This window comes from Plectropomus leopardus, chromosome 7, assembly GCF_008729295.1.
Source record: "Plectropomus leopardus isolate mb chromosome 7, YSFRI_Pleo_2.0, whole genome shotgun sequence".
In the NCBI taxonomy this organism is placed as follows: domain Eukaryota; kingdom Metazoa; phylum Chordata; class Actinopteri; order Perciformes; family Serranidae; genus Plectropomus; species Plectropomus leopardus.
In genome coordinates, this window is record NC_056469.1 from 8,938,868 (window position 1) to 8,966,646 (window position 27,779).

Here is a 27,779-nt window from a genome sequence, read left to right on the forward strand (position 1 = left end):
TCTAATTCTGACAACATTATCTAAAGTCTGCTGACAGGTTTAAGATCCTGGTGGATTACAACTGGACCGTCCATCATGGCACAGTTATGACACAACTCCCGTGAATAGATTGAAGTAGTCTTTTCATTTTTCCTTCACAGAGCATGATTAGAAATACAGCGCATCTTACCTGATTTATTAATGGCTCATTTGACACATTTATATGTAATTACTTGGCCTCAGTGCTCCCATTAGCTTTGCTTGACTATGTTCAAGGAATATTGTTTTTGAATTTTGTGTTTTAGTTCTAAGATAAATTATGTAATTATGTTATTAATGCATTAATGTCACCATAAAAGAAGGCTTAAAAAAATGAATGCGCCACTTGCCAGAGTGTTTCCGTCATGTTCTAAGCATCACAGCTGCTGTTGCTACCTGTGATCCTTATTTTCACACGGACAGTCGTGCTGTCAGAGATCTTTCTCTGCGTGGCGTGGGGTTGTGTTGTTTTTGCTCAGATGCCTTTGTATGCTAAGCCCAGCAGAAATCTGATCCAGTGTGTGCTGTGATTCAGGCGGCAGCCATCTTGCCCTTCCTCCTCCCCCTCCTCCTCCTCCCCCTCCTCCTCTTTACTGAGGAACTGAGGTGATATTCCAGGGTGTGTTTTGGCTGCTCCTACTTTTATCAACATTCCTTTCCCTGTGGGGTGTGGTGTTCTAGATATGGCTATAAATGCTCACACTTTCACCCGAATTGTGAAACGAGGGGTTAAAGGGAGGGATGACTTAAACGGGAGATAGAGTAGAGAGGGTGAGCAAATCCTCTCTACAGCTTTTCTCATCCTCTACAATGAGAGGTGTTGTCCGTCCTGCTTCAGTCTAAACCCTTGAATTTGCTCCGCGGTTCAGCACTTTCAAAAACCATAATGACATATTCTTAGAATTCTTTTGTCCTCTAATGTGTTTGCTTTTTTTGGTGACTGGAGTCCCCAGTGCTTTAAATACAGGTTGTTTTAAATTGCTGCAAGCTGAACTGTGTTTGTCAGTATTAGAGGGTTATGTGGAACATAGTGTGCTTTATGCAGCTGTAGTTTGATTTAGATAGATTAATGCTTTTATTGATTTTAGCTTTTATTACTGCTAATATAAAAGTATTCAAAGGGATTTTTTCTCTTGTACCTTCACTGCAGTAATAGCAGTAATCGATCGTCACAGATACATTTGAGATTACTTTTATACATTTGTATGATCTTTAAAAACATTGATTTCTTTTTTGGCACAAACAACAAAAATGGCAGCAGAAAATGTTTATGGGTAATGTGGCTTTCTGAGCCACAAGCTCTGGTGTGGGATGGAACCAAACCATATAATTATACCAAACCATTTTCACAATGACACAGTGGGTTATCTTGTTTGGTAACAAGTTTAAGAGGCTTCAGCCACACTTGCAGCTCTGTGAGACTGTATTATTGCACAGTGTTGCTTTCAGCTTAATGCTAGCAAGCTTTTTTGTTTAATCTGTCTTAAAGAGAAGTCCTAGGAAGAGTCTACATCAGATTCATGACGTGTTCTTAAACCACAGAAATATACACACCTGTGTTCTCATAATGATGAATCCCATTGTTCTTGTAAGTTAAAGCATATGACAGTTGATCCTTATTAGCACAGGTAAATATAACATATATACAATGTAAGAGATACAAAATAACCCAAAAAGCGGCAAAGGATGCCAAAAATGTGCATTAATCAATCACCTGACCACTGAAAACAGAAATTTATGCATTGTAGTTGCACAAATGAGGACCGAGACAAGCGCTGTAGTGCTCTCCAATCAGTGTGTGTGTGATTTTTAGCTAGAGACAAACAGGGGGAGAGAAGGTGAAGGTGGACTATTTCATGCAGTGTTTCTGTAAGTTGTTACTAACTCGGAATGCTGCTTTGTCACTTTTTGTCCCATCCATTCGAACTGCCAGTGATATTTTCTAGCGTGATTAATTACTAATTAGATAGCATGTTTTCCATTAACATAACTGATGTTATATGAAGTGTAAGTGTAGTGTTTATTTTAAAGACCATAATGCTTCTGTTAAAAAAATCAAGTACTTTCTTGAAAAAATACTATTAGTTATAAAAAATGTTGTAAGATAAATCCTATAATATCAAGCAACTGTAGAACTGGAGAAAACAGACCTAAGAACAAATCCCAAATAAGAAAACATTGGTGAATTCAAAATATTTTTCATCTGTGTAAGCGAGTTAAAAGAAGTAATTTCCTCTTTAAAACGGTTGGTGATTAAGGCCCAAAATGCTTATGTTTACCATATCTGTCCAGCGCATCATAGTTTAGCATTTTGAAATTTACTAGTTACCATTAAACACAGAGTAGATCTGAGGTTTGAAGGGACTTTATTTAGTTTTGTACGTATTAAACTAAACTATAAGACAAATAGGCATACTTTTACCCGATTATGGTGCTAGCTGAAAAATTCTGAAGATCAACAAAGTGGTGGGCCGACTTTGCAGCAACTAACTGACATTGCCATCTCTTGTAGCTAGCATTGCTGAGAGAAAAATCCACCCCAAAATTCATTTATATACAAAAGTACATCTAAACAAATAAAGCTATCTGTAGAGAGGAAAATGTGGAATCAACCAAACCTTCCTCCTATATGCAGCAAGCATTCAGCATGTAAATACATAGCATGCTGCATCAGCTGCAGCCCATTGTTTCAGAGTCAACATGTCTGCTGTGTAATGCAGCATCAGTGTGGTAAGAATACTTCCCTGTCACTTCAGCCTAAAAAATGACTGAACCTCAAACTTTTCATTCAGAAAGAAAATCCTTTCTCCACTTATTTTCGCCGAGCTCTCCGCTCGTAAGCCCAAAGTGTTCCATCTGGTTTTGATGAGGCCAGATGAGGGAGCAGAGTAATAAGCATGTTGAGACCTTAATGATATGTCTCTCTTTTTTTTTGTTTGATGGAAAGATCTCATGACTAAGATGTTCCACACTTTCTCCATTCTCGCCCATTCCCACTTGGGTCCCCTGCTAGTGTTTCCCATGAGGTTTAGAAATCCAGCTCTAGTAGGTGTTAGTACATGTTTCACTGCCAGAACGTCACTGAGTTCTCAGTTACAGTCTACTTTTGCTCCTGCATCTCAGATAACCTGCAAAACAATTAGAGTCCCGTTTCATTCAATTAAATTCTATTATAGTCATTTTTGTTCTATTCTACACTCAATATTTCATTCATGAAACCATTTTTTAGAACATCTCTGTAGACCTTTTGCTATTTTTATTCATTAAAGCCTTACTTGTGTAAACTAATTAAATGAAATCATTGCACTTATAGTTTCAGGCTGTATTGATAAATCAGAGCCTTTCAGTTCTTTCTAGTAACTTCAGTACTTGAGATGATTCCTTCCCTTTTTCTGAGTTAATTGCCTACCCACATACCACTCCCTAATTCCTTAGCTTGCCTAGACATTGTATGGAGCTACAAAGGTGTGCCTCCCAAATTTGCTAACGTGGCGCAAAATGAGTCAACACTCTCACACACCCACACGGACACACTTACACTGACACATTAAGTACCTTCATGTTCATACAGGTCCATGTTTAATACCATTCTGGAAGAAAAAGTGGTCTCAGATGCCTGATAAAATGATGTCAGTCAAGGTGAGGGAATGAGATATACACACCACCCTAGGGATAGAGGGGCAGGATTGAGCAGAAGTAGGACACACCCTGCCCTCCAGATAAGCTGCCAGCACATACATAGGGGACCACTGTGGAGGAACTTTGTGTAAATAAGACCCAAAACTGTCTTGATAACTGGGACCTGGAAAGAAACTTTGAAGAAAGAAAACCTTTTAAAATAAGGCCTAAACAGTCTTCATTTTACAAAAGTAAGAGTTGCAAAAGTTAGTCATGAGCAATAAAATGCACAAATGCTACAGCCTCTATTCCGCTGATAGGCCCAGTAGTTAATGGTTTCTAATTTGAGCTAACATCAGCAAACTTAATGCATATATGTTTCTGTGTTTGATTTGACATCACTGAGTCACTCTGCTGACTGTATGACTGTTTTTGCATTGCATGTGAGCATTTATCATTACCCAGTTATTGGAACTTGTTGACACAGGTGCTGCTGTTTAGTGAAGGCACAAAGGGTTACTTAAACAGAAATTTGGCTGATGAAAGTGCCAAAAATTCCTACTGTCATTTGGATTTAACAACTGATTGATCCAAAGTTTTTTGTGTTTTTTTCTTTTCTTCCTGCAGATTAATCTCTCATTAAAAATAAATTTATATCCAAGGTGTAAACCTAGAAATATGCTTAGAATTTTCTATTGGGGAAGCCCAGTGTAATAATCTTGAACAGTGTTCAAGTAATGCCCGTTTTATTGCATTGGCTGTTCTGTCTCTACCTCCCTGTAAAAAGTCCTCTGGATAACAGGAAGTGATACATTTGTTGTTCTCTTGTTTGTTAGGATTAGCAACCGCAGAGCAGGAAATGTGAAGTTAGGCTGGGAAACAATGGTGACTGCTACTGAACAGCCAAAACAAGAAGCTCCGACTACAGTAACTAAAGTTAAAGATCTGACAGCACTGGACTCAGTGTTTCCCAAAGAATGTGTTAGTGTTACAGCAAAGTTGTTTTTTTTTTCTTTTATATTCACGTGTGTCCCGTTGTTTCATTCTGCATTTGCTCTATAAATTTGGAGTATATTGCGGGTTCATGAACGCATCAGAACATCAGTTTTCTTTTTCCTTAGCAGCAGATTGTGATTCACAGGGGAGATAAATTGATCTGTAGATCTGATTAGATCAATGGATGAAAGGAGCAGCTGCTGTGGATGAATGTAAACTTTTAGATCCAGCAGAATGAACGGTTAAGTTTCACTTTCAGTGCTCCTGATGTTCGCTGCTCCATCTGTGCCCAGAGTTCACCCTGCGCTTCAAGGGTGTGAAAAAATCTATTAATGTTGTTAATGTTTTAATTGTGGCAGGCCACCAGAAATGAATGAATGCGTGGGACACCCTGCATATGATTCAACCGAAAAGTAAAAAATGCACTGCAACAGTGACCTAAAATTAGATGTAGGCAGAAATCAAAAATGTCTAGTTATGATGCTGTGATGCATGTGTTGATTCCTTAGAACTGTCAGTCTTTAAGCAGATACACAGGCATGCCCAAACACCAAATTAGAAGCTGCTATATTTCTTAGTGACTCAGTGATGTTCAGGGTGTGGCTATTCATCACTGTCTGGAATCCAAGCAAGCCCTTCCAAAAACTCATCTCATCCCCCACCTCTTCTCTTTTTTTTGTCAGAGTGAGTAACCCCTAATGTGAAAATGTTAAGGGATGCTGTGAATAAGTAATGATTAACCAAGGATGTGTTTGTATGTGTGAATTCATGTTTGTCTAAGAAAACCTTTTACCTTTTAAGGCTCTTGTTGGATATCTGTGTTACTTGTGAGTGTACTTCGTATATTATCGATTAAAGTTCCTTTAGTGCAACATAAAGTATAAAAGTAATCAGCACAGACTTTTAGTATTTTTTACAGTCCCTAGTGACTCAGCCTGTGTGTGCCTTATCTTGCGCAAACGATTAAGCGATAGTACATGCAGGTAACCACACCTCGTCCTTCCCCAAAGCATGACAAGAGGAAGGGGTGTGTTCAGGGCCCTGCCCACCATGTCCTTCACACACTAGCGCCACTAAATACACACTCACTCATCACACACAAGAGGACAGGCCCAGACTTCATAGCCCACAGGCACCATTTGCTATGAAAGGAATAGAGTGAGCGGGAGAAAAAGAAAAAGGGAGAGAAGGAAAAAAAAAAACTTAAGGAGGAAAAAGAAGGGCAGAGTCAAAAACCAGTGAGGGAGTGAGGAGGCTAAGAGGCGAGAAGGGGAGAGAAATCATAGGTTTGTGAAGTGCTGAGTGGATTGTGGCCACAGGACTGCTGGGACCAACCAAGAGCCAGAGGGACAGATAGAGGCAAGAAAAGCAGAAGTTGCAATCAAGGGGGAAACCCGCCAAGGATATTTTATCATTAGGATTATTATTTTGGGTGCTGACAAACCGTGACAATGAACTCTAAGTCACAGAGGTACAGGAATTTCTCCTCTGACGGCATGGGCAGAGAGAGGGTGCCCTCAGACGATGGCTATTACCAGGGGATGCTGAAGGCTATGGATGGGAGAAAAGGTACCAGTATGGTGTCATTAATGGAAAAAAAATGTAATTGGAAGCCTTGATCTTGATCTACTTGTTCCCATATGTGTGAGACGCCGCTGGGCACGAATTAAGTGTTTTTCCAGGAAGAGGTGAGAAGAGTTTATAATGTAATTTCAGCATCAGATGATGTTCAGGCTATTGACCTTTCTGTCTGTAAGTGCTTAAAAAAGTGTATATGCTGAGGCTTCTCTAGTTAGCGTGTTGTATTATGCATGATTTTGCACATCAGTAAGCTCATGTGTCAGATTCCAAAGGTGGTGGCGTCTTTGGTGTTGTCACGGGAAAGTTTGAATGCTGTCAAAAAGGTGCAGCTATCTCAGATTACATTTCAAATGGCAGACTTGCAGTTATTCTGATTGTACTGAATTGTCCAGTGTATCTCCACTCTGTGACCTAACGGAGGATACTCCCCTTTCCTAATGCATCAGCACCTCCCTTCCGTCGTATTGGTCAGCAAAGCCCATTCACAATATTGTTGTGTAGCATGCCTGTGTTTTGGGGTGAATGAGTCACTGTAACTACAGTCTGGTTGCCTTCAGTTGTGCTGTAGCAAGGATGAATGGTGTATTCTTCCTTTTTTCAAATCAGTTTGTTCCTCTTTTTTCTCCTAAAACTCTTCAATTCTATTGCTTTTAAACAGGTTAAAATATGTATATCAAACAAACCGATTATTCAAGAAATGCCCTGTTTTACCATGCAGTGCTATACTGAAGTTGACTCAATCAAAAGACTTTGAATCTGCCATTGTGATTGTGTGTTTGCTTGTTAGTAGTGCACAAAGTGTTCAAGTCCTTTTCTTAAATGAAAGTAGCAATTAATCAATGAAGAAATCTGCTACTACAAGTTATTACAAGTTTTGCATTAAAATATCCACATAGGTTTAGTTAAAAAGTCCTAAAGACTATCCCCATAAATGTGCCTAAAGTATCGAAAGTAAAAGTCATCATGCAGGAAAAAAATAGTTTTAGTTTTAAAAAGAGTATTAAATTGTTATTAATAAGAATGTTATTAGTATTGTATTAATGTGTAAGTATTTGGTTAAGCTTGAGCTAAATCAAATTACTGTTCATTACTGTTCATTGATAGAATTGGCTCATATTTTATAAGTTAATCATATATTTTGTAAAATCTTAATGTGCAGAGAAACTAGTAAATATTGCTGTCAGATAAATGTAGTTGAGTAAAAAATTTAAATATGTGTCTCTGAAATGTAGTGAAGTATAAATTGGAAATGCTCAAGTCAAGTACAAGAACATTAAAATTGTACTTGAGTGCAGAGCTGTGTACATGTACTCGGTTACAGTACATTGTTTTGGGCTGTAAACTCCACGTCTCACTTAAAACCTGTTTGTGTCTGCTGACATTTGATACTTAAAGTTCACTCAGCCCCTATCCACCCACATACCCTTTACTCATAAAAGCAATGAGTCCACAAAGACTTGCAGTAGTTGAACCAGGATTAGGTAACCCAGTGTGAACAGAATGCAGAGACCCAACAGGTCAAGGTGCAGCTCCTTTGGGAACTTGCTTGAGTCATGTATGTGTGTGTCACTAATCATCACGTTTCCACTCTGGGGGGCATTTTTCCTCCTAGACAGGAAGTAGAACCATGGAGGTCACATAGTAAAGCTCAGTCCCCCATTGGTTTAATGATAAATGAGAGGGTTAAAGGTCTGTGGTGTGTGTATATAAGGTTTCCATGGAAACACAGTTCCATAACATTTTTTCCGAAGTGGTTGAGAAAGCAAATGTAGCCTCTGGGCACCCATTTTAATGTTGAATCACAGCCCCTTGCTTTTCATTGCTGGGTGTGTCATTATATGGTAGAGAGTTAGATCACTCCCTTAAAACTGATAAGAAAGAAGACTTTGTGTTTGTGTCCATAGTTCATTCTGGCGTGATGTGGATGCAATTATTTGCTGTGTGTGAGTCAGTAAAGGCTGGATCCTTAGTAAAAAGACATGACCTTGCTTGATCTACCTGATTGGTGCAGTTACCAAAGTGTGACTTGACCGGTGAAAACTGTTCAGCACACCACAATCTTTAAATCAGGTCAGCTTTAGACATAGCCGAAAACAGACTAATCCATCCACTTCATTGTTCATGATAAAAGTTGCAGTGCCACACCTTGTTGCTTTTGCATGGACTCCAAAAGGAACGTAGGTGTTTGCAGGTTTGTTGTCTTAGTAGGCGTGTTCCTTTCCAAGATCTTGTTATTTCTTGTCTGGAAATTGCACCCTCCAATGGCTTTGCCATGTCTTGTGGTAATCATGTAAAGTATCTTCACGCCCCACATTTTGGCCTTTACGATGGAAGCCTTTTAAGAATGTTTCTGTTCATGAGCACAGTTGGTCAGTGGTGTCATAGAGACAGACGTGACCTTTCAGAAGTTTCCAAGACAATAGTGGCGCATCTGCCGACAATGAATGTACTCTGATGTGGTCTGACTCAGATGCAGACATGCACAGTCAGGCATTTTTTTTTCACCCAGTGATGAATCCGTTTGTCCTACAGAAATCAAACGTCTGGTATCTTGGGGTTTTCATCTTACCTCCACTGTTTTTGTATCAAATACATGAAGCTTCCAACTGCTATACATCCATTGTAGACAGTTATGTCTAAGTTTTCCTTTTCACATGTCTGATCTTTAACTTTTCTTTCTTTATTTTGCAGATGAACGAGATCGAGTACAGAAAAAGACCTTCACAAAATGGGTGAACAAGCACTTGATAAAGGTGAGGTCACTAACTCTTAATGCCCACATTCCTGCCCACACATGCCCACATTGTCATGTCCCATATTCACTTTCACACAAACGAAACACAGTTATGCTTGTGCAAAACAAATATCACTGCACCAAAAGTGTCCACAAATGTCCCTTTCTCTGAACCTCATGAACATATGGTCGACTGCTTTCTTACACAACAGCCACAGTGGATATGAAAGGCTTTAACTCCCTGTTTGTGGTCCAGGTCTAAATAATAGTGGTAAACAGCAGATGTTCTCTTGGTGAATCATTGCACTGATTTCCTTCAGCCACAGGATGTTGAGTGTTTGATAAATGTTGCAATCTTTTTACACAGGTTCTGCCTTTAGAGTGCAATCTATGTCTTAGAATCACAGGTGTAAAATGTTTAGACTTGGTTTATTTGTGTTGGCAAGAGTTTTGATGTAGTGTCAATATTTTATGCTCTGCATAATGATGGATGATCAAAACTGTAATCCTTGGGCGATAATGGCTATAGAAGGAAGATAATATCGTTTTGATTTGTGGGAGGTTTTATTAGATAAGATCAGTTTAAACATTTAAGGACCTCCCAGCCAACAACTGTATATGAGGACAATGTGGGTCGTACATTGGCTGAAAAATGGGACCTACTGTGTATGGGATTAGGAAGTGTTGTCCATGGGTTGCATAATGGCCCCATGCCAAGTGCCCATATGGATGGGTTTCCTAAAGTGGGCCCCAGATAAGATGCTCATTTTGGGCCCATACCCACTGGGTAGCCAGGTAGCCCAGCATAATCTATGTGGGGCCCGCTTGGGTAAACCCACTCATGTGGGCAGTTGGCATGAGGCCAGTATGGAACCCATGGATAATCCAATGTATGGCCCATTTTTCAGCCCCATATACGACCCACATTGGCCCCACCTACAAATTTTTGACAGAGCAACATTGGTTTTATGTATGCAACAGAATGTTATGACCGTAGAGTCAGATGTCTCATCAGATTCCCAGAATGCAATGTTACGATGTGGATTATTTTAAGGACAGGCCATCATGTAAAACAATGTCCATCCCTCACCTGTTCATTGGAAGTGATCCTGTGGAAATTACAGTATTACCCCCCCCCCCCCCCCCCTCATATGAACACGCACTGACCTGACAGCCATTGTGTCACACTTGGTCCTCAACATTGCTGGGGAGGTTTACCAGAAGTTTTGTCTGTCACCAGCATAGAAACTGTGTAAACCATCCATCAGCGCTCGTCCACTCTCACTTACCTCAATTTCTATTCTCAAACTACGACCTGAAAGCACTCCAATAGATCACACAGCCAGGGAGGTAAACAGGTCAGGGTGGGGGTAAGGTCAGACATGCCGTACTTCTCACTCTGAAGTTTCTCATTAGCAGTGAAAAATTAGCCCCCATAACACAATACCCCTCCCACTGAGCAGTAAAAATATCCCTGCTTGTGCCACTTTTCCTTCAGGAAACTCCCATTGGCAGCAATGCCTTTACAGCCTCATGACATTAAGTGCTCTCACATTGTTTGTATATTCACTCCACAGACACAGGGCCATTCATTCTTTTTTTAAATGGAACAAGAGGGAAAAAATAAGCACAAAGAGTGTTTTCCTTTCCATTCAGTGAACGTATTCTGCTACCACAGCATGAGAACATACTGTAAGTTCCCTTAAGTGTTCACTGTGAATTTTGGTGGGTGAGTCACAGACATCTGGACTCACTTAGCTCCTTCTGAAAAGGCAAATTCTGGTCTTGGCCCAGAGCCCATGGTGGTTGTGGCCAACGGTAGCACATGTGTTGCACAGACTCCTGGGTCTGTGTTCATGCCCGGCTTAAATTGACAGGCATGCATTGATGCGTGGAAGGTTGCATAAGTGTCCACATGCATGTGGCTGTTGTCATTACATTGTTTAAGAAAAAGCCATAAAACATAAGCGTAAGAGTGTTTTCCCTAGAAGTTTGCACATCAATATTCTTTTTAAAAATGTAAGCATGAACTGAGAAGAGAATCAAATAACAAGAAAATGAACAGCATCTCCACCTACAGTCAGCTAGTGAAAATGTCAGAAGAAAAAGGCACGTTTGGTTGAGAAAGTGTTAACTCTGTGGCTGCTCTAAGGTTAAACTAATGGTAAACTGATTTAATGGCTTAATGGTTGGCTTGACAAGGGCAGACAATAGGTTGGGTGCAGCCATGAAAAGCTGTAAAGGGCCACTGAGTGGTTTCCCCTGCTCAGTAAATCTTTTTACACTGTGAAACGTCTCACCAGCTGCCAAACAAAAGTCAGTTTTCTAGCAGAATGTTACGAGCTACATTTGATTAGATTTAAAGCTTACATTGTGTGTAGTGTTAGGATCGCCTTGACAGTTTAGAGGAATCGCACAGGATGACAGAAACATTACGTTGAACCTGAAGCATGTTGAGTGTTTTGTTTAAGGGGGCTGTTTGAGGGCCTGTCAGCCATGTGTGGTAATGATTTTCTCCTTGAAATGTTCACAGAACAGATCATTTTGACACTGAGAGGACAATTTGTAGCATGACACCTACCTTTCAGCTGCAACAGCGTGGCAGATGACATGTAGCAGAGCCTCAAGTAATTGAGGAGTGGTGATAGATGGCTCTTGAGCACACGCTAAGGAGAAACACGACAAGACAATCACAAAACATTGCTACAAAAAAAATTGACAAAAATGTTTGTTTAAGATTTTTAAAGTTTTTTATAAAAACATGCAACATTAGAATACAGATATATTTAATAAAAGAAGTGTAGTAGGTAGTTACAGTACGCTCTAAGTTGATCAGACCACACAAAACACCATCTTGGGAATGTTTTAGATGAGTAGACAGTGAACCCTAGTGGTCGCAATATTGGTTACCTTCATCACTCTCATATCCACAATGTATGTTGACCTTCCCTTTTCCGATAGGGAGGAGCATATCTAAGGTTTGAATAACTGTGTTGAAATTCTTGCCAACATCAATGAGCCACTGTTGTAACTTGCAAGAAAAGTTGTACTCTCATTCCATTTGAGGGCTGAGGCCTCCTTCACCCACATGACCAAACACACTCAGAAGACAGATGCACGAACTGGATTTTGTCACAGTACAAAAGCAGTTTAATTATTCTGTGTTTCATCTTTCTGTCTCATCAACCATCATGTTAATCATCTGATCCGAATCACTGCTCTTCTTGTCATTGTCATTCATTTCTGCTCTTCTCCCCTACTGTCTTTGTTGTTTTCATTCTTTCCATTTCTCTCTTACTCATCCATCTGTACTCATCTTTCACCCATCTTCACCCAGCATCGGAGGGCAGAGGTAGGTAGTGGCACGTCCGAGCAGGACTGCACTAAATGTCTGGTTATGGGTACTTTGCATGGAGACCTTCCTCATTTGTTTGTTTTTTTTCTCTTTTTGTTTTCTGGCATCATCACAATTTCTTTCCTCTCTGTCTGGTTACAAGTCCACCACACATCAGTGATATAAAACATGGATTTTATTTGCCTTTTTATGTTTTAGCAGATTTTATGGTCACAAGTGCACCTTTTTTTACCTCACTGCTCTGGCTTTTATTTGGTCCCATCTATCACTTTACAGGGATGACAGCTGGCATTTGGCATTTGGAGTCAGGCTTGACTGCTTACGGCTATGCATTCCTGACCTGTGTAGAATCGTACAAGTGAAAAGAATGTCCTGAGCCCCGTAGGAAACGTATATAACTCAAAATGAGCATAAAACACTTTTATTATGGCAAAAAGATCTTATTTAGGTTTTTTTTGTTTGTTTGTTTTCAAAAACCACGTTGTTGGAATTAATTTTAATTAAATACCTCTGAGGCCTTTGTCACATTGTGGCCAACAGCTTTTGGAAAATAACTAGTATGGTGATAAGATGGAAAACAATCTAAATTGAATTAAATACTGAGGTACTGATTTTGTGTTCTGCTGTAGTCAGAACCAAAACAAATGTGCCAGCTGTTAGTCCTGTATAACTGCTCTGTATACTGTATTATACAGTATGGGATTTAGCGGAAATCACAGTGCTTTTACCTGGAATCTTTGTGGCATATTTTTCTCTTTTGACATGTGCTTTCTTTTTGTCCCGGCAGGCGCAGCGTCACGTGACAGACCTGTATGAAGACCTTCGAGATGGACATAACCTGATCTCACTGTTGGAGGTCCTCTCTGGGGAAACACTGGTGAGTATTGCTGCGATGTCTGATTATTTTGACCTCGGCTATAAGCAACAAATATGCCCAAGTCCTGCATCTTTTACCCCAACCATCCTCCAGACGAAAACCTAATCCAAGCTAATAACATGGAGTGCTTACCTTAAATCAACCTGGAATATCATCCCTGTGGCAATAAGTTCCAACCAACTGCAGCCAAGATGTCAGTCAAAAGGCGTAACCTGAGCTGAACTTTGCTAAACAAAGACTTATTTACTGACTCTGGCTTTCGTGTCTGCAATTCCTTTATCGCAACTAACTTTTATTTTTTTTTAGATTTTTTTTTCAAATGACTTCTCATACACCTTTTTTTAAAACATTTTTTTGCTAAAATCTTAAGGCTTACACACCAGGTTCATTTCAATGCCAGTGACGTTTATTTTACACTGAGGTTCAGATCTGTACAGACGCTTCTCTGTCGCTGTAGTCCATTGCTCCCTCCACCAGCTGCAGCTCTGCTCATCTTCTGAACGCCTCCATAGCCTTGACACATTAACTCCACTTTGGCCTGTACGTGTGTGTGTGAACTTTATTTCTATCTGATGTTCTCCTTTTCTACTCCTCCTCTCTCTCGCCTCCCGTTCACCTTTCTATAACCTTCCTCTTTGTGTGCCTATCCTTGCCGTCTGGCCTTCGCCTCCTCTCTTTGCACTGCTCATGCTGGGGTTAGCCGAGGGAGAGAGATGTGGTCAGGAGCTCTCGGTTGGTGAGTGGGTCGATAAGCAACAGTAGACATTCAATTTTTTAAAATTATTATTTTATTTTCATCTGCTTTTTCCAGTGATTTGGCTGTGCATGGTTTCCAGACCTCCATGGCGGTTCAAGGGTTTTATTGCCTTTTTGCTTTCTCTCATTGACAGCTTTAAGCATGTAGCTGCTGGATATAAACAATCATGTTCCTCCTTTTAAAAACATCACCATGCGTTGTTTGTACAAGTAACTTATTACGACTCATTTATGTTTATCATTAGGCCACAGCCTGGCTGTAGTAATTATGACCCGAGGCATAGTTCAAAGAATAACAAAGTCTGTGTAGTGAGGAGGTTAAGGTGGATAAATAGGTCAGTCAAACACAGGACTTTGACCTGACAGAATGCTGTTTGTGTCCAATGTGAAACGAAAAGTCAAATATTATTTATTTATTTTAACTTAGCATAAGTCATGTTATGCAGCAAACTTACTGATTATAATCTAAACAATGGTCTTTTTCTTAACTTTGCTGCCTAAACCTAACTACATCAACTATGTTTTTAAAACCACAACCGTTAACGGCCATTTATATTATTTTGGAAGGCCTATTCTGTTGTTTAGGTATGAAGACGTGTTTTTTTCCTGCACTAGTAGGGGCACTAATTCAGAAAATGCATCTGTGGGAAAAATCAGAGGAAAGTAACAAATGCCATTGCGGTCGTATGGGTTTGAGGAGTCGGAGGACTTGCACGATTAATACTTTTTGATGTGCTTGCATTCGTTCAGGGATTTTTTTTCTCTTTTGTTTAGCATCAATTTACTTTACATTGTGTGTATATATATATATATATATATTTTGATATACACTTGAAATTCAGAGCAGTCAAGCATTACGCAACATGAGCTAATCTCAACTTGCTGTCAGATGACTTGAATAATGCAAACTTTGGCTCAGCCGATACTAATTTCCTGCTGTAATTAGTAATTCAAAGGCTATATCTTTCCAACATAGCCTCTTTTTTTTCTCTGTGTACAATAGTGGTGACCAACAGAACTGAGTCAAAGAAAGCAGTAACATTTTAGAAAAAAAAAATATATAAATTAACACAATATTTCAATGGGCATGCTATAAATCAAAATACTACAGAATTTCTAAAAATATCAAAGATTAACCAGTTATTGCTGCATTTACTGTTCATTTGTTTTTCCATGTGATTTTCAGTTTTCCCTCCCATATTTTTTCATTTTAATTGAATACTTTCTTTTCTCCTTCACCATGATTATACCAAAAAGGATCGTCTTGGACAGTTTAGCATCTGTCATGTAACTAAACATGTCTTTATCTCTTTTCTGTCCTCCTCAGCCCAGAGAGAAAGGCCGTATGCGATTCCACAAACTGCAGAATGTACAAATAGCACTGGACTTCCTCAGACACCGGCAGGTATGACACATAAAATGATAACCCCGAAAACCCTGGAGACTTTTGCAAACAATTGCAAAGCTTTGTCACAAGACCCCTAAGTGAATCTTAAACATTAAAATAACATTTCTGTATCTTGTTTTCTCAGGTCAAGCTGGTTAACATTAGAAATGATGACATAGCGGATGGGAACCCCAAACTGACCCTGGGGTTAATATGGACCATCATCCTCCACTTCCAGGTCTCCTCCTCTGTCAGTGTTATGTTCCATTTCTTATTATCGCTCTTTACCTCTGTCTCTGGGATCTGCACCTGTCAGCTGCTGTTTCCTCCCAGGGACCAATCTGAAAGGATTCTGCTCTTCAAATCCCTCTCAAAAAAGACATTTTCTCATCAAATCAGGATACTTCGTACCATTATTCTAAAATCATTCACAGCTTTTATAGCATACTGACACTGCAGTTGTGTTTTTTTGAATTTATGAACATTACAAAGACATAAAACACCATCAGGGTGTGTCAGTATGAGTCACTCTCTCACTGATTCCCAAAGGGAGGGTGTGTTAGATCGAGTGTACAACTTGTTGACGTGCTACACTCCCAGCCACATCCCATGTAACCAGGCCTTTTCCTGTGTATGCCAAGATCTGCCAGGCCTAATAGGCAGAGACGCACCTTCAAATATAAAACGATTCAAGTTCGGGTTGCAAAAACCTGAATCTTAGCATAGGATATTATAGAGACATACTGTAGGTGTGGAGAGTGGTGATCTGGTGAAGGTGCCATTGTTCCATGTATTTGCACACAATGTTCCCAGAGTCTTTATGTTTTATAGAATAGAGGGGAAAAATAGCTGGGTTGTGGTTGCTGGTGAGTCACAGATATGAAGAGGGAGAGGAAAATTCCCCTCCTATCCTTTAATGTGGTGTTAAATCTCACAGTGTGATTATCTTGAATTAGTTTAATTTACGGAGAAAGGGTGATTTTGTATGCTCTGAAGTAAAAATGTGTGTGGAAGATTTGAGATTAGATACTTACTGTGAGACCTACATAATCAAAACATCCACATAAGTGGTCAATCGCATAGATAGTGTACATATTTTTAATAAAGCAATGGAAAAAATAGCAAGATTCAACTTAACTTCATTTGTTTTAAAGTTTACTCCTCATTTAAAAATGTTGCTGATTTGCAGTGTAGACACAGTGTACGCTACTTTAAACACACATCCGTAGCAAATATGACTCATACTCCCAAATTCCCCAAATGTAAAGTTATCTGGATGCCACAGCAGCAGTGTTTTCCCCAGCCCAGCCCAGACAGAAATCCTGCTGCATCCTGTGAGCCAAGTCAAAAGCAACAAAACTTGTATCTACTGAACTGATAGATTTCTACTAATAGACAACAGGAAAAGATATGAAAGGCCCAGTGTGTGTGATTAGGTGTATCTGTTGGCGGAAATGGAAGCTAATATTCATAATTATGTTTTTATTAGTCTATAATCACCTGAAACTGAGAATTCTTCCATTTTTGTTGACTTAAAATAAACCTGTCATATCAACATATGGAGCAGTCCTCTTTCACGGAGTCTGCCATGTTATTCTTCAGTAGCCCAGAATAGACAAACCAATTAATGGCTCTAGAGAGGGTGTTTTGCATTTTTGATTGGAAGTTGCAGCTTGAGTTTGGTGTGGCAAATGTACCTGAATGCCGCCTTAGAATGTTCTACCTGCTTGAAAGGAAGGGTTGAGCAGGAGGATATCCAGATGGTTGCAATGTGCAGCCTCGCCAGTAGATGACACTAAATCCTACACACTGGTCCTTTAAGTCAACGAATGATAAGGGGATTAACTGGTCTTAGCGTGATAATGTAATTAACATTTAATTTTGAATATAACCATGGGTGTCTGGTAAATCTGTCCAAATTGCATCTTTTGGTTTCCACTCATGACTAATTTCCTCCACATTTCCTCAATATGGATTATTAACATATTCTGCATCTTCCACCTTCCTTAAACTGTATTTATGTGTGTTGTGTCAGATCTCAGATATTCAGATTAATGGCCAATCAGAGGACATGACGGCCAAGGAGAAGCTGTTACTCTGGTCCCAGAGGATGACGGACGGCTACCAAAACATCCGCTGTGATAACTTCTCCACCAGCTGGAGGGACGGCAAGCTCTTCAACGCTGTCATACACAAACACTAGTGAGTGGGGAATTTACTACTGATGAATTTTGTGGGTGTAGAATGATGGCTGCAATACAATTAGTACCATCAGTATGCAGGTCACTGCATTTTGGAGAGTATGGATTATTATATCAGCTCAATATTTACGGCACAACACAGTATCTAATGGACATGGATAACCTTGAAAAGTCATGGAATTTCACAATCACATTTTTCAGACCTTGAAAAGTAATGGAATTAGTAAAAATTATCTCAAGTGTTTGGAAGCTGTGAAATTTGTTGTTTGTAATGAAATTGTTACAATAATCTTTAATGGAAAACCTTTTACGTTATGTAACAAATTTAATTTCTGGTGCTGATGACACAATATACCTCTGATATGTGTCAGTGCGTGTAGTATTGATTACCATGCCGTACGTTTTTTCATCCCCCCCATGTTCCGTGTCACACTTAATCTACGGCATCTAGCTGAAATTATGTTCAAAGAACATAACATGAAAAAAAGATAGAGTCCTTAAAAAGCCATGGAAAAAGTTTTGAAATTTTATCCATGAAAATGTGTGGGAACCCTCTGAACAATTAAAAAAAAACTCCAGGGCATTATATTTAATAAAACCAAATATGCTCGGTCTTGTCATAACTCGTCACCATCCACGAATATTACTGAACAAGGAGTACACCGGAGCAGGCGTGAGACCATGGCATGCTTTCAGATGTCAAATTACTCCTCATAATGCCAGTTTAAACCTGCTCTGTAATTAAATTTCACTCTCAGTATTGACCAAATGTTTCTATTCTAGTCTAAATAATTTAAAACATGATAACCATTGTTAGGCTTTTCGTGGTTTCATATCAGATTTATTAATTGAAAGACAGTTGCTAGCTGTGTGCTATAGATTTAATAGTCCAGAAAATCCATAAAGTTGCACAGTGCTTAGCTTAATTTATTCACTGCTAAATAAGTTGTTTGGGGGTTTTGTTTTTTGTTTTTTTAACTGACATGTTTGCTTTTCAACAAAATTGTCCTCTTTTGACCTTCTTTTTTTTCTTTACTTATTTCACTGACAGTTCCCTGATGTAATAAAATCTGTATTAATACCTCTCCATGAACACGTCAGGCCTTCAGGCTTGGAATATAATGGGCAGGTGTTGGCCATGAGTAATCCTGTACCTCCTTAAAATGATAATTCCTCTATTAAACATGATTAGCTTTATTAAAAAGTGAGATCTGAACTCCTTGCTGTTGAACAGCAAACATGCTAATTCAACCCAAGTTGTTGTGTGTCTTTAGGGTGGAATTATTGGATAAGGGTTGTTTTGTGTGGAAGCATCCTGGGAAATGAATGCGCTTTTATTTCTCAGGAGTATTTGTCAATGCAGTTTATCTGCTGGTTGGTGTCTTTCACAAAGGGATTCATGCAGAATCCAGAGAGCAGAGTGGTGTTCGATGAGACGGTTGTGATGTAGATCTTTAAAGCCTTTATGCATTGAGAGAAAGAGATGCCTGCAGGGACAAGTTTCCTTGAACTTGAGCGTGTACCTGAAACTTTTTTTCTCTCTCTGTCTCTTTTTGGAGACACCTGGGGCTGGATTAGTGCCGCCTTTCACAATGGTCAGGGGTGTGGTGTGTGGGCGTTACTGTAGCACTCTGTGGTTGCTACAATGAAAACTGTGGCGTTACTTCGTGCCGAGGCATAGTGCAGGGCATCCTGGTGCAGGATTTCCAGAGAATTCGAGATTGTCCAGGGTTTTATGTCGGTGTGTGAAGGCTTATGAATTGAATTCCCAAAGCTACGGTCGAATTTAGTGGGAAAGCTTTGTAGGAAAGCTTGATGAAGGAGCAGGGACTTTGCTGAACCAAGAGGAGACTTGTTCCATCTCAGCAGCCCTGCTGAAGGATTAAGGGGATCTTCACGTGACGATGGACACCTGAGATAAAGCTAGGATGGATTTACATGCAACCATCAAAAGATTTCTTCACATAAAGCTATAAGGCCAACCACTACAGTGACATAACAGTTTTACTTGCCACTGGACAAGGCAGGTTTTAAGATGTTCAGCATGAGAAAGAAGTCTAAGAAGAAGAAAGGAAGCCTGGGCTTCTTTGGTGGCGTGTCAGCGTCTAACAGCGATTTGGATGACCGGGTGGTCATGTTGTGTGAGGAAATCCCATCAGAGGGATCCTCCTGGGACTCAGGGCGGGGTTCCCATAGCTCAGGGGCCCGCTCCAGCAGTGATGAACTGGGCCACGGATGGAGGTCTCGTAGCTTTCACGGGACAGAAGGAAAGAGCGTGAGCAGCTCCTCTCGGCCAATAAAGCAGTACTCTGTTTGCGAAATCCATCATGTGGAGGCTTCTCCTGTTTATAAACAGAGTGCCGGCCGTTCTGTATGCATCAGAGAGCTGTATGAATCTGCTGCTCCTGTTGTCTTGTGCACATTTTGTATTTATTTTGTTTCTTTTATAATAGATTTGGTAATGCATTTCAATAGTTTATGACATTATGATCAAAAGTTCTGCAATAAAATAGTCAAGTATGCATGCGTGATAGATAAGGTTATGTGTTGTACTAAATCATGCTGCTCTGCACTCTTAAGACATACACTTAACCTTAAAATATGTCAGCATTGATTACATTAGCTGCTCTATAAATCACACTTCTGCTGAAGATGCTCAGACATCTGCCAGAGAAAGTCAAACACCCAGAGGACAAAAAAAGGCAGGTGCTGGTACAAGTCTGTCAGAAAGTGGAACAGGTGGGCATTTTAATAGCATAACAGAAGGTCTTTAAAAGCACAAATGCTGCTAATATGTTCAGTGTAAACCACATAAACGAGCAGACCTGCATTAATTTGTCTATCTGCTAATGTTAATGGCATTTAATCCTCCATTCCAGTCCATTTCCCAGGTTTTAATTAAATTTCTAAGGCTGAAAATAAATACAACATATGCAGATAGTATCCAGTGGTGTCACTAAATTTTAATTGTGGTTTTAACACTTATACGTTGCTATTAAATGTATTATTGCAGTGTTGTAATAGAAAGTCGAATTACGCCGCAGATGTCGTTAGTCATACTTTTAAACTCTCATGAAACGTTTCACCAGACCGTTCTTGATGATTACTATGGGTACATCCACACTTATGCATTTTTGTTTTGAAAGGCACAATTTTTACTATGGTTACGTCTAGCCCCAAACTATTCCCAACATTTGGAATCCCTAAAATGGAGACCTTTAAAAACACTGTTGACCCTGTGTTTTAGTATGGTTGGGCAGAAATGGAGAGTGTGGGTAGTCCTCACCCATCGCCATGGCTTCCTCTGGCGTTAGATAACACCCCCTTACAGCTCTAATATGTTGCCGTATTTGCTTTGCAGCAAGTCCTGATCTGTTTTATGCCGCCTTGACCACCTCATACTCATGTGTTACTTTCTGTAACAGTTCCACTGTTTACTTGTTCCTAGCAAAGAAATCTCTGGTCTTACTTTTCGTTATTCCCGTAGTATTTGCTGTAGTCAACTAACTGCAGAGTGGACAATCTGCTTCCTGTTTACACCAGCAAGGGCATGCCCACTGCCCAGTGTGTAATATTGCGTTTCCTAGGATAGTGAAGGAATGATGCACCCTACTATCCCTAAGATTGGCAAGTGCTCGTTGCCAACATTGGCTGGATTGGTTAGGTTTAGGCAAGAGAAATAAGACTGTTTCAGGTTAGGGTAAGAAGTATGGAGAGTAAGGCGGTCCATTCTTTCACTATCCCAGGGAACGCAAATTTGCACCTAGTGTACGTGGATGGTCGTGTGATGTGCATTTTCAGGCGTTAGTATATGGACAGAGATTATTTCTGAAACAGTGCTAAAGTGTTTTATGTGTTTGGAGATTGTTTTTGTTTTAAAACACCATTATGTGGCTGTGGCCAATGACCCCCTGTCACCTGGACCTTGTTGGTGATTAATCACATTGTTTGTGTTTCCCTAGTCCCCGACTCATCGACATGGGCAAAGTGTACCGACAGAGCAACCTGGAGAACCTGGAACAGGCCTTCAATGTGGCAGAGAGAGACCTGGGAGTGACACGCCTGCTGGATCCTGAGGGTAAGACTGGCCCAAAGTCAATTTAATCGAAAATACCAGTGTTTTGGTTTTTTTTTGATAATAGCTTTATTTAGGTGTAATATCTTGGATATGTCTACAAGTTACTGACTGTTAATATTAATTAATTAATTAGCAACGTGAAATAATGAGATGACATATTTGACTTTGTCCTTCCAGATGTTGATGTCCCACACCCTGATGAGAAGTCCATCATCACTTACGTTTCCTCCCTGTATGATGTCATGCCTCGGGTTGATGTACATGACGGCGTCAGAACTAGCGTAAGCAGAACTTGTTCCATACCCTGAATCTTAGCTGATGCATAAACTCAAGCTATAAATAATTGTACATCTGTGTAATTTTAAAAAAATGCTCTAATTTGATCTGACTGAAAGCTTAATGAGATTGAACTTAACACCAGGCTTGTGACTCTGTGAGCTGTTTTTCAATGCGTTCAAACATTCACAGAGAAACAGAAGTCTTATGAAACTAAGTATCGCAGGAAATTAGCAGCCTGTGGTGCGTAAGCGATATGCTCATATTTACTTTCACACATCATCAGTTACTATACAATATACATACAGAACTGCACAGTAGTTAATACAAACTCACTCATTAGGCCAAGGCTATGTCCCATTTCTGAACCAGACTGCTTCTGTCTCGCTGTCTGTCTCCTACCATTGTCTTCCTTCTCCCACCGTCCCCTCCACCTCTGCCCCCTTCATTTACCCCGTGTCCACTCTCAGCTTCCTTGTCCACTCACACAAGACCTGGATTGTTTGGCACCTAATTGAATTTAGCGATGGTGTGTGAGCGCTCGAAGCACGGCCTCGCAGGAGAAGAAGTACCCTCCTGTGTGCTGTTTTTTAAACTTGTCTTTTTCTGCTGCGTCGGCTGCAGGAGCTGGAGCTGCGTTGGCAGGAGTACTACGAGCTGGTGACTCTTCTGCTCCAGTGGATCCGCCACCATGTCATGATCTTCGAGGAGAGAAAGTTCCCAGCCAGCTACGAGGAGATAGAGGTGAGAAGATATGCTATTATACCTCTTGATCAGAGATTTATCTTGGTGTGTTTGCAGTTGAGCAGCACTTAAGAGCACAGCTATGTATATAAAAACATTTCTTACCCTTAATTCTCTCAATGAGAAGTTCTATTTATGTCATATATAAAAACTACTGAAATACAGTTCATAACATAAGTATAGTGAAAAAGACGTTTCTATTGTTGGATCAAAGAGCATGCTTACATAACGTCTAGCTGTGGGCAGATAGAGGATACTGTATTCACAGACATTGTTGTACCATAGGTGGGGCGGCGTCTGAGAAAACACAGCCAAAAGGCAGATAATGTAAAACCTAATCCTGAGGAGAATGCCCACTGTGCCACTCCCAGTCAGTGCTGCAGAACAAAAACATAGCGTGACTTTGGTATTATTTTTAATTCCCTTTAAAGTCAAATTATCAGAAACATAGCATCATCCAAAGTAGCAGATTGGGTGTGCTTCTTCAAAGCAGTAAAGTCTGGTTAGAGAGTGAGTAACATTTCTTTAGTGATACAGGCAGCGGAGTTATTTGACTCATAAGTTAAGCTCAATTTACACCAGTCATGGAAATTAACAAATGATGCTATAAAGGACAGCACTACCACAGCACTGTACACAGAATATTTGAACTGTGTTACCTTAATGCACTTATCCTATATAGGAAAACAGAATTTCAGATTCGTTTAACTGATCCACGTGTAGAACATTGAGTTACATAAGTATAGTCAAGGTTTCGTCATTACTTCAGTAAAGGCTGCGGCTATATTCTGTCTTGGAACAAAAATGCATTTAAGAGAAAAAAATGCAATTTGGTCCACATAAATTAAATTAATGAAAATAAAAAAATACAACTCTCCAATATGAACGTGTGTATTTTTTTCTTTAGCTTCTTTGGCGCCAGTTCTTGAAATTCAAAGAGACCGAGCTGCCAGTGAAAGAGACCGACAAGAACCGGTCTAAACACATCTACCAGTCCTTTGAGGTAAGCTAACCCTCATTTTCTATTCTTTGTACTTTTTGGACTCTCTTCTATTGAGTCATGACTCATGCATTCTGCTCCAACCTGTCCACAGAGTGCCGTGCACGCTGGCCAGGTGAAGGTCCCTCCAGGTTACCATCCCATTGATGTGGAGAAAGAATGGGGTCGCCTTCATGTGGCCATCCTGGAGAGAGAGCGGCTGCTCAGGATAGAGTTTGAAAGGTTAGGATAGTGGCGGATAAGCAATAATATGCTGTATACAGTCCTTATGGATGAGATTTTTATTGTACTAGTTTTTACAGCCAAGGGGTGTGGTGCTAACATGACAGCAAAGCACAGAAATGGATAAATAAGCAGCAATCTTGCATGTTAACATAACAATACTAATTAATGCAGATCACAAGTGTACAGGGTGTAAAAAGTAGAAATGACAGAATACATAATGTATCTATACGTAGTTAAGATCACACCCTCTGTAAGATAATAACTTGTAATAATAATTAATTTTAAATGTAAAAAATCACTAGCAATTTAGGACAAGCCAATGCTTACCCAGGTTGTTACAACAGTTGCCAAAATTGCATGCCCGTATAGTATTCGGTTTGAATCAGGAAAAAGATACATAGTAAACTGAATCCAGAGTGTGTCCTAAAGACAACAGATGAAATAGCTGCCACATTAAAAGAGTTCACATTGATAAAGCAAGCAGTCAAACTCATGCAAATAAATTAACTTGCTACAGGTAGATAGCAGGTTTACCATCTGTAAGACTAACCCCACTTTTTATTTATTTTTTTTATTTTCTTAATTTAAATATTATGTATTATATATATCTATTCATTTGTTGTTTGTTTTTGGATTGTTTTTTGTAGGTGCTGTTGTTGCTATTTTTGCATTTATTTGCTTGTTCTGTTTTTTTTTTGTTTCCTGCTAGTTAGCTTCCTGGCTTTTTGAAAGAGCTTGATAGGCTGCATAAGGTTTGAAAAAAAAAAAAAAAAAACAGCACGAGAGGCAACAAATATTATCAAGCACTCTTAATAATTGAAAAATGCCAGCCAGCTTGGAGCCTAGTTTTAGCCACAAGGTTAATGAATTAACTAGCCTTCCAACATCACCAAAGCTATGCCCATGATGTTTTGACTAAAATACATCATTGCCAAATACACTTTTATTTACCTTAAGCTAAAGCTTCTTCTTTATCAAACAACTGTTACTGGTATTTCACTATGGCAGATGTGTTTCAGTTACACACTTATTGCACCATTTTCTTGCATTGATAGAAGGTAGCTTAACACTCTGGTGAAAGTCTGTTTGATTTGTATCAAAACAAAAAAGTTGTGTTCCTCATGATTGGAGTCATAATTAGGTCTGATAAAATAGGATGAGACATTATAAATTTTCTATTTGAGTAGCGTTGTGTCATGCATGGAAAATGGGATGGCTTTGTGTCACAAGATTGTTCAGTCATCTGCCTTGTTTATGCTTGCAAGATGTGGACTGAGTAAATGAGCAGACTGAATGTCTTTGTCAGAAAACGGCGACATTTTCGTCTCGCTCGGCGCTGCTACGTGGCAGATTGATTTCCTAAAACGCAATAGGAGTGTGATAGGAGAACTGACTTTATTTTGTAGCTGGAACTGTAAATTTGATAGTAGAATTAAGGAATGGCATTTGTGAGTGATCCTCATAAACTGGAGTATTTGCTGGAACGCAAGAGGCCGTAAGTTGTGATCTTCAGCTTCTGGTGGTCTAAATGTAAAGTGGTTGTTCAACAAAAGTTATTAGTCCTAGAAATGTCAGGGAGGGAGTTGTGAGTGAGACAAATTTTATTACAATTTGTTTAATTGTTTTTTTTTTTTAAAATCTTAACTTATCCAGACTTGAGAGGCTCCAGAGAATTGTCACCAAAGTCCAGATGGAGTCGGGGGCGTGCGATGACCAACTCAACCATCTGGAGACTCTACTGCAGACGGTGAGTGCTATTCAGGTCTCATTAATACTTCATATGTGTGTGTGTTCATTACGTGAAAGAGTCCAAAGAATCTACAAGATGAATATTTAGTCCACTAGCTTTGTGAACTCATTGTATCCAAAATGATGTGAGTTTTAAGTTTTTCCCAAAACTTCCTAAGTAATAAAATCATCTCTTTATAAAGAATTCAGCTGCACATCAGTCTAATGCAGTCCAAATTTGACTTCTGAGCCTCCTTTACACCGTTTCATTTAACGGAAACTCACTACAAACATTTGTCCAGTCAGGTATTTAAGAACATGCTGTACGTAAATTCTACAAAGGTTATCTGCCAGTCTGGCCGTGCAAAGCTACGGAAAAGTGAAGAAAAGAAAATCACAGGAATCTTTACCCTCCTTTAGGCATAGAAAGGGCTGATGCTTACTTGTGTCAATCACTGTCACAAGCCTTTATTTTACTGAAATGTTGGTGGCATTTAAAAAGAAGATGAAAATGTGTGTTTTCATTGGCTTTCATCCCCTCAGGATATTCGTCTGATGAATGCAGGGCAACCACCTAAGCACACAGCAGAGGTGGAGAGAGAGCTGGACAAGGCAGACAATGTGATTCGCCTGCTCTTCAACGATGTGCAGGTACTCAAGGATGGGCGCCACCCTCAGTCTGAACAGATGTACCGCAGGTGGGTGCTTCATGTATTGCATTCAAGTGAGCTTTTCACACAATACACCTTGTTAGAAAACTGTTCTGAATACAAAAAAGCAGCAGTATAAAGGACTGTGTTTCTCATCTCCATAGGGTTTACCGCATCCATGAGCGCCTGGTGAACCTGCGCAGCGATTACAATCTTCGCCTGAAGACCAGTGTGACAACCACCAAGGCTCCCATCCAGCACACCACTATTAAAGTGCGGCCCGAGATGGATGATGTGACCCTTCGCTATGTCAAAGACCTTCTGGCATGGGTGGAGGAGAACCAACTTCGCATTGATGAGGCAGAGTGGGGGCTCTGATCTGCCCTCTGTGGAATCTCAGCTGGGCAGCCACCGAGGCCTGCACCAAACTGTGGAGGACTTCCGATCCAAGATTGAGCGGGCCAAGACTGACGAGGTAGTGCCCGTATCGGAACCACTGGAAGGGATAACATACTGTCTGTCACTGTGCAGTTGATTTTAAAAGTAATCCCTTTTGCATCTTCCATATTCTTTAGAGCCAGCTATCTCCTGCCAGCAAGGGCGCATACAGGGAATACCTGGGTAAACTGGACCTTCAGTATGGCAAACTACTGGTAAATATGTTTATATTTCAATATGCAGAGAATGTAAAAGCTTTAAGTTATAGTTGTGGGTATCTGAGTGCTATTTTTTTTTGATCAACAGTTGGTAATATGATGTTTTTTTTTTCTTTCAGAACTCTTCCAAGTCCCGTCTGAGGAACTTGGATTCACTCCACGCCTTCATCAGCGCTGCCACTAAGGAACTGATGTGGCTGAATGACAAAGAAGAGAAGAGGTCAACTTTGACTGGAGTGACAGGAACACCAACATGACTGCCAAGAAAGACAACTACTCGGTTTGTTTTAGGAGTATTTGTTCAGTTTTGTAAAATATGTTTGGATAAATTAAGAGTGCCATTAACTATTTTCTTTTGATTGTTCAGGGTCTCATGAGAGAGCTGGAGCTGAGGGAGAAGAAAGTCAATGATATCCAGGCCACGGGAGACAAACTTGTGAGGGATGGACATCCTGGCAAGAAGACAGTTGAGGTAATTATTCAAGCTGAGGTGTAAAAATGCACATCCTGTAAATCTATTGAGTGAGGTCAATGCATTGTCATCATGTCTTCTTTGTCCCTTGAAGGCCTTTACAGCCGCCTTGCAGACTCAGTGGAGCTGGATCCTCCAGTTGTGCTGCTGTATTGAAGCTCACCTCAAAGAAAACACAGCCTACTACCAGGTATGAAACAGTTTTTTTTTTTATTCCAATAACCCTATATTAAATATTCAGCTATAAAACTTAACTAAAAACTTAACTATGTCCTCTGTAATGTCCGTCCCTTGCAGTTCTTTGCCGATGTCAAAGAGGCTCAGAACAAGATGAAGAAAATGCAGGAGAACATGAAAAAGAAATACAGCTGTGATCGCTCCACTACAGCCACACGCCTGGAGGATCTGCTGCAGGATGCTGCGGTGA

At 39.9% G+C, this 27,779-nt stretch overlaps 1 protein-coding gene across 1 annotated transcript in view; it reads left to right on the forward strand.

Moving 5' to 3' along the window:
* Positions 1 to 27,779, forward strand: part of LOC121946171 (plectin-like) — a 71,617-nt gene that overhangs the window by 21,032 nt on the left and 22,806 nt on the right. The window contains 21 exon segments of the mRNA XM_042490639.1: positions 8,905 to 8,966; positions 12,285 to 12,299; positions 13,090 to 13,179; positions 15,263 to 15,340; positions 15,468 to 15,560; positions 17,358 to 17,524; positions 21,486 to 21,601; positions 21,779 to 21,882; positions 22,502 to 22,621; positions 23,529 to 23,624; positions 23,716 to 23,843; positions 25,500 to 25,593; positions 26,118 to 26,272; positions 26,389 to 26,593; positions 26,595 to 26,699; positions 26,800 to 26,877; positions 27,000 to 27,090; positions 27,093 to 27,160; positions 27,248 to 27,352; positions 27,447 to 27,542; positions 27,650 to 27,775. Coding sequence (XP_042346573.1) covers positions 8,905 to 8,966; positions 12,285 to 12,299; positions 13,090 to 13,179; positions 15,263 to 15,340; positions 15,468 to 15,560; positions 17,358 to 17,524; positions 21,486 to 21,601; positions 21,779 to 21,882; positions 22,502 to 22,621; positions 23,529 to 23,624; positions 23,716 to 23,843; positions 25,500 to 25,593; positions 26,118 to 26,272; positions 26,389 to 26,593; positions 26,595 to 26,699; positions 26,800 to 26,877; positions 27,000 to 27,090; positions 27,093 to 27,160; positions 27,248 to 27,352; positions 27,447 to 27,542; positions 27,650 to 27,775 — 2,192 coding nt within the window.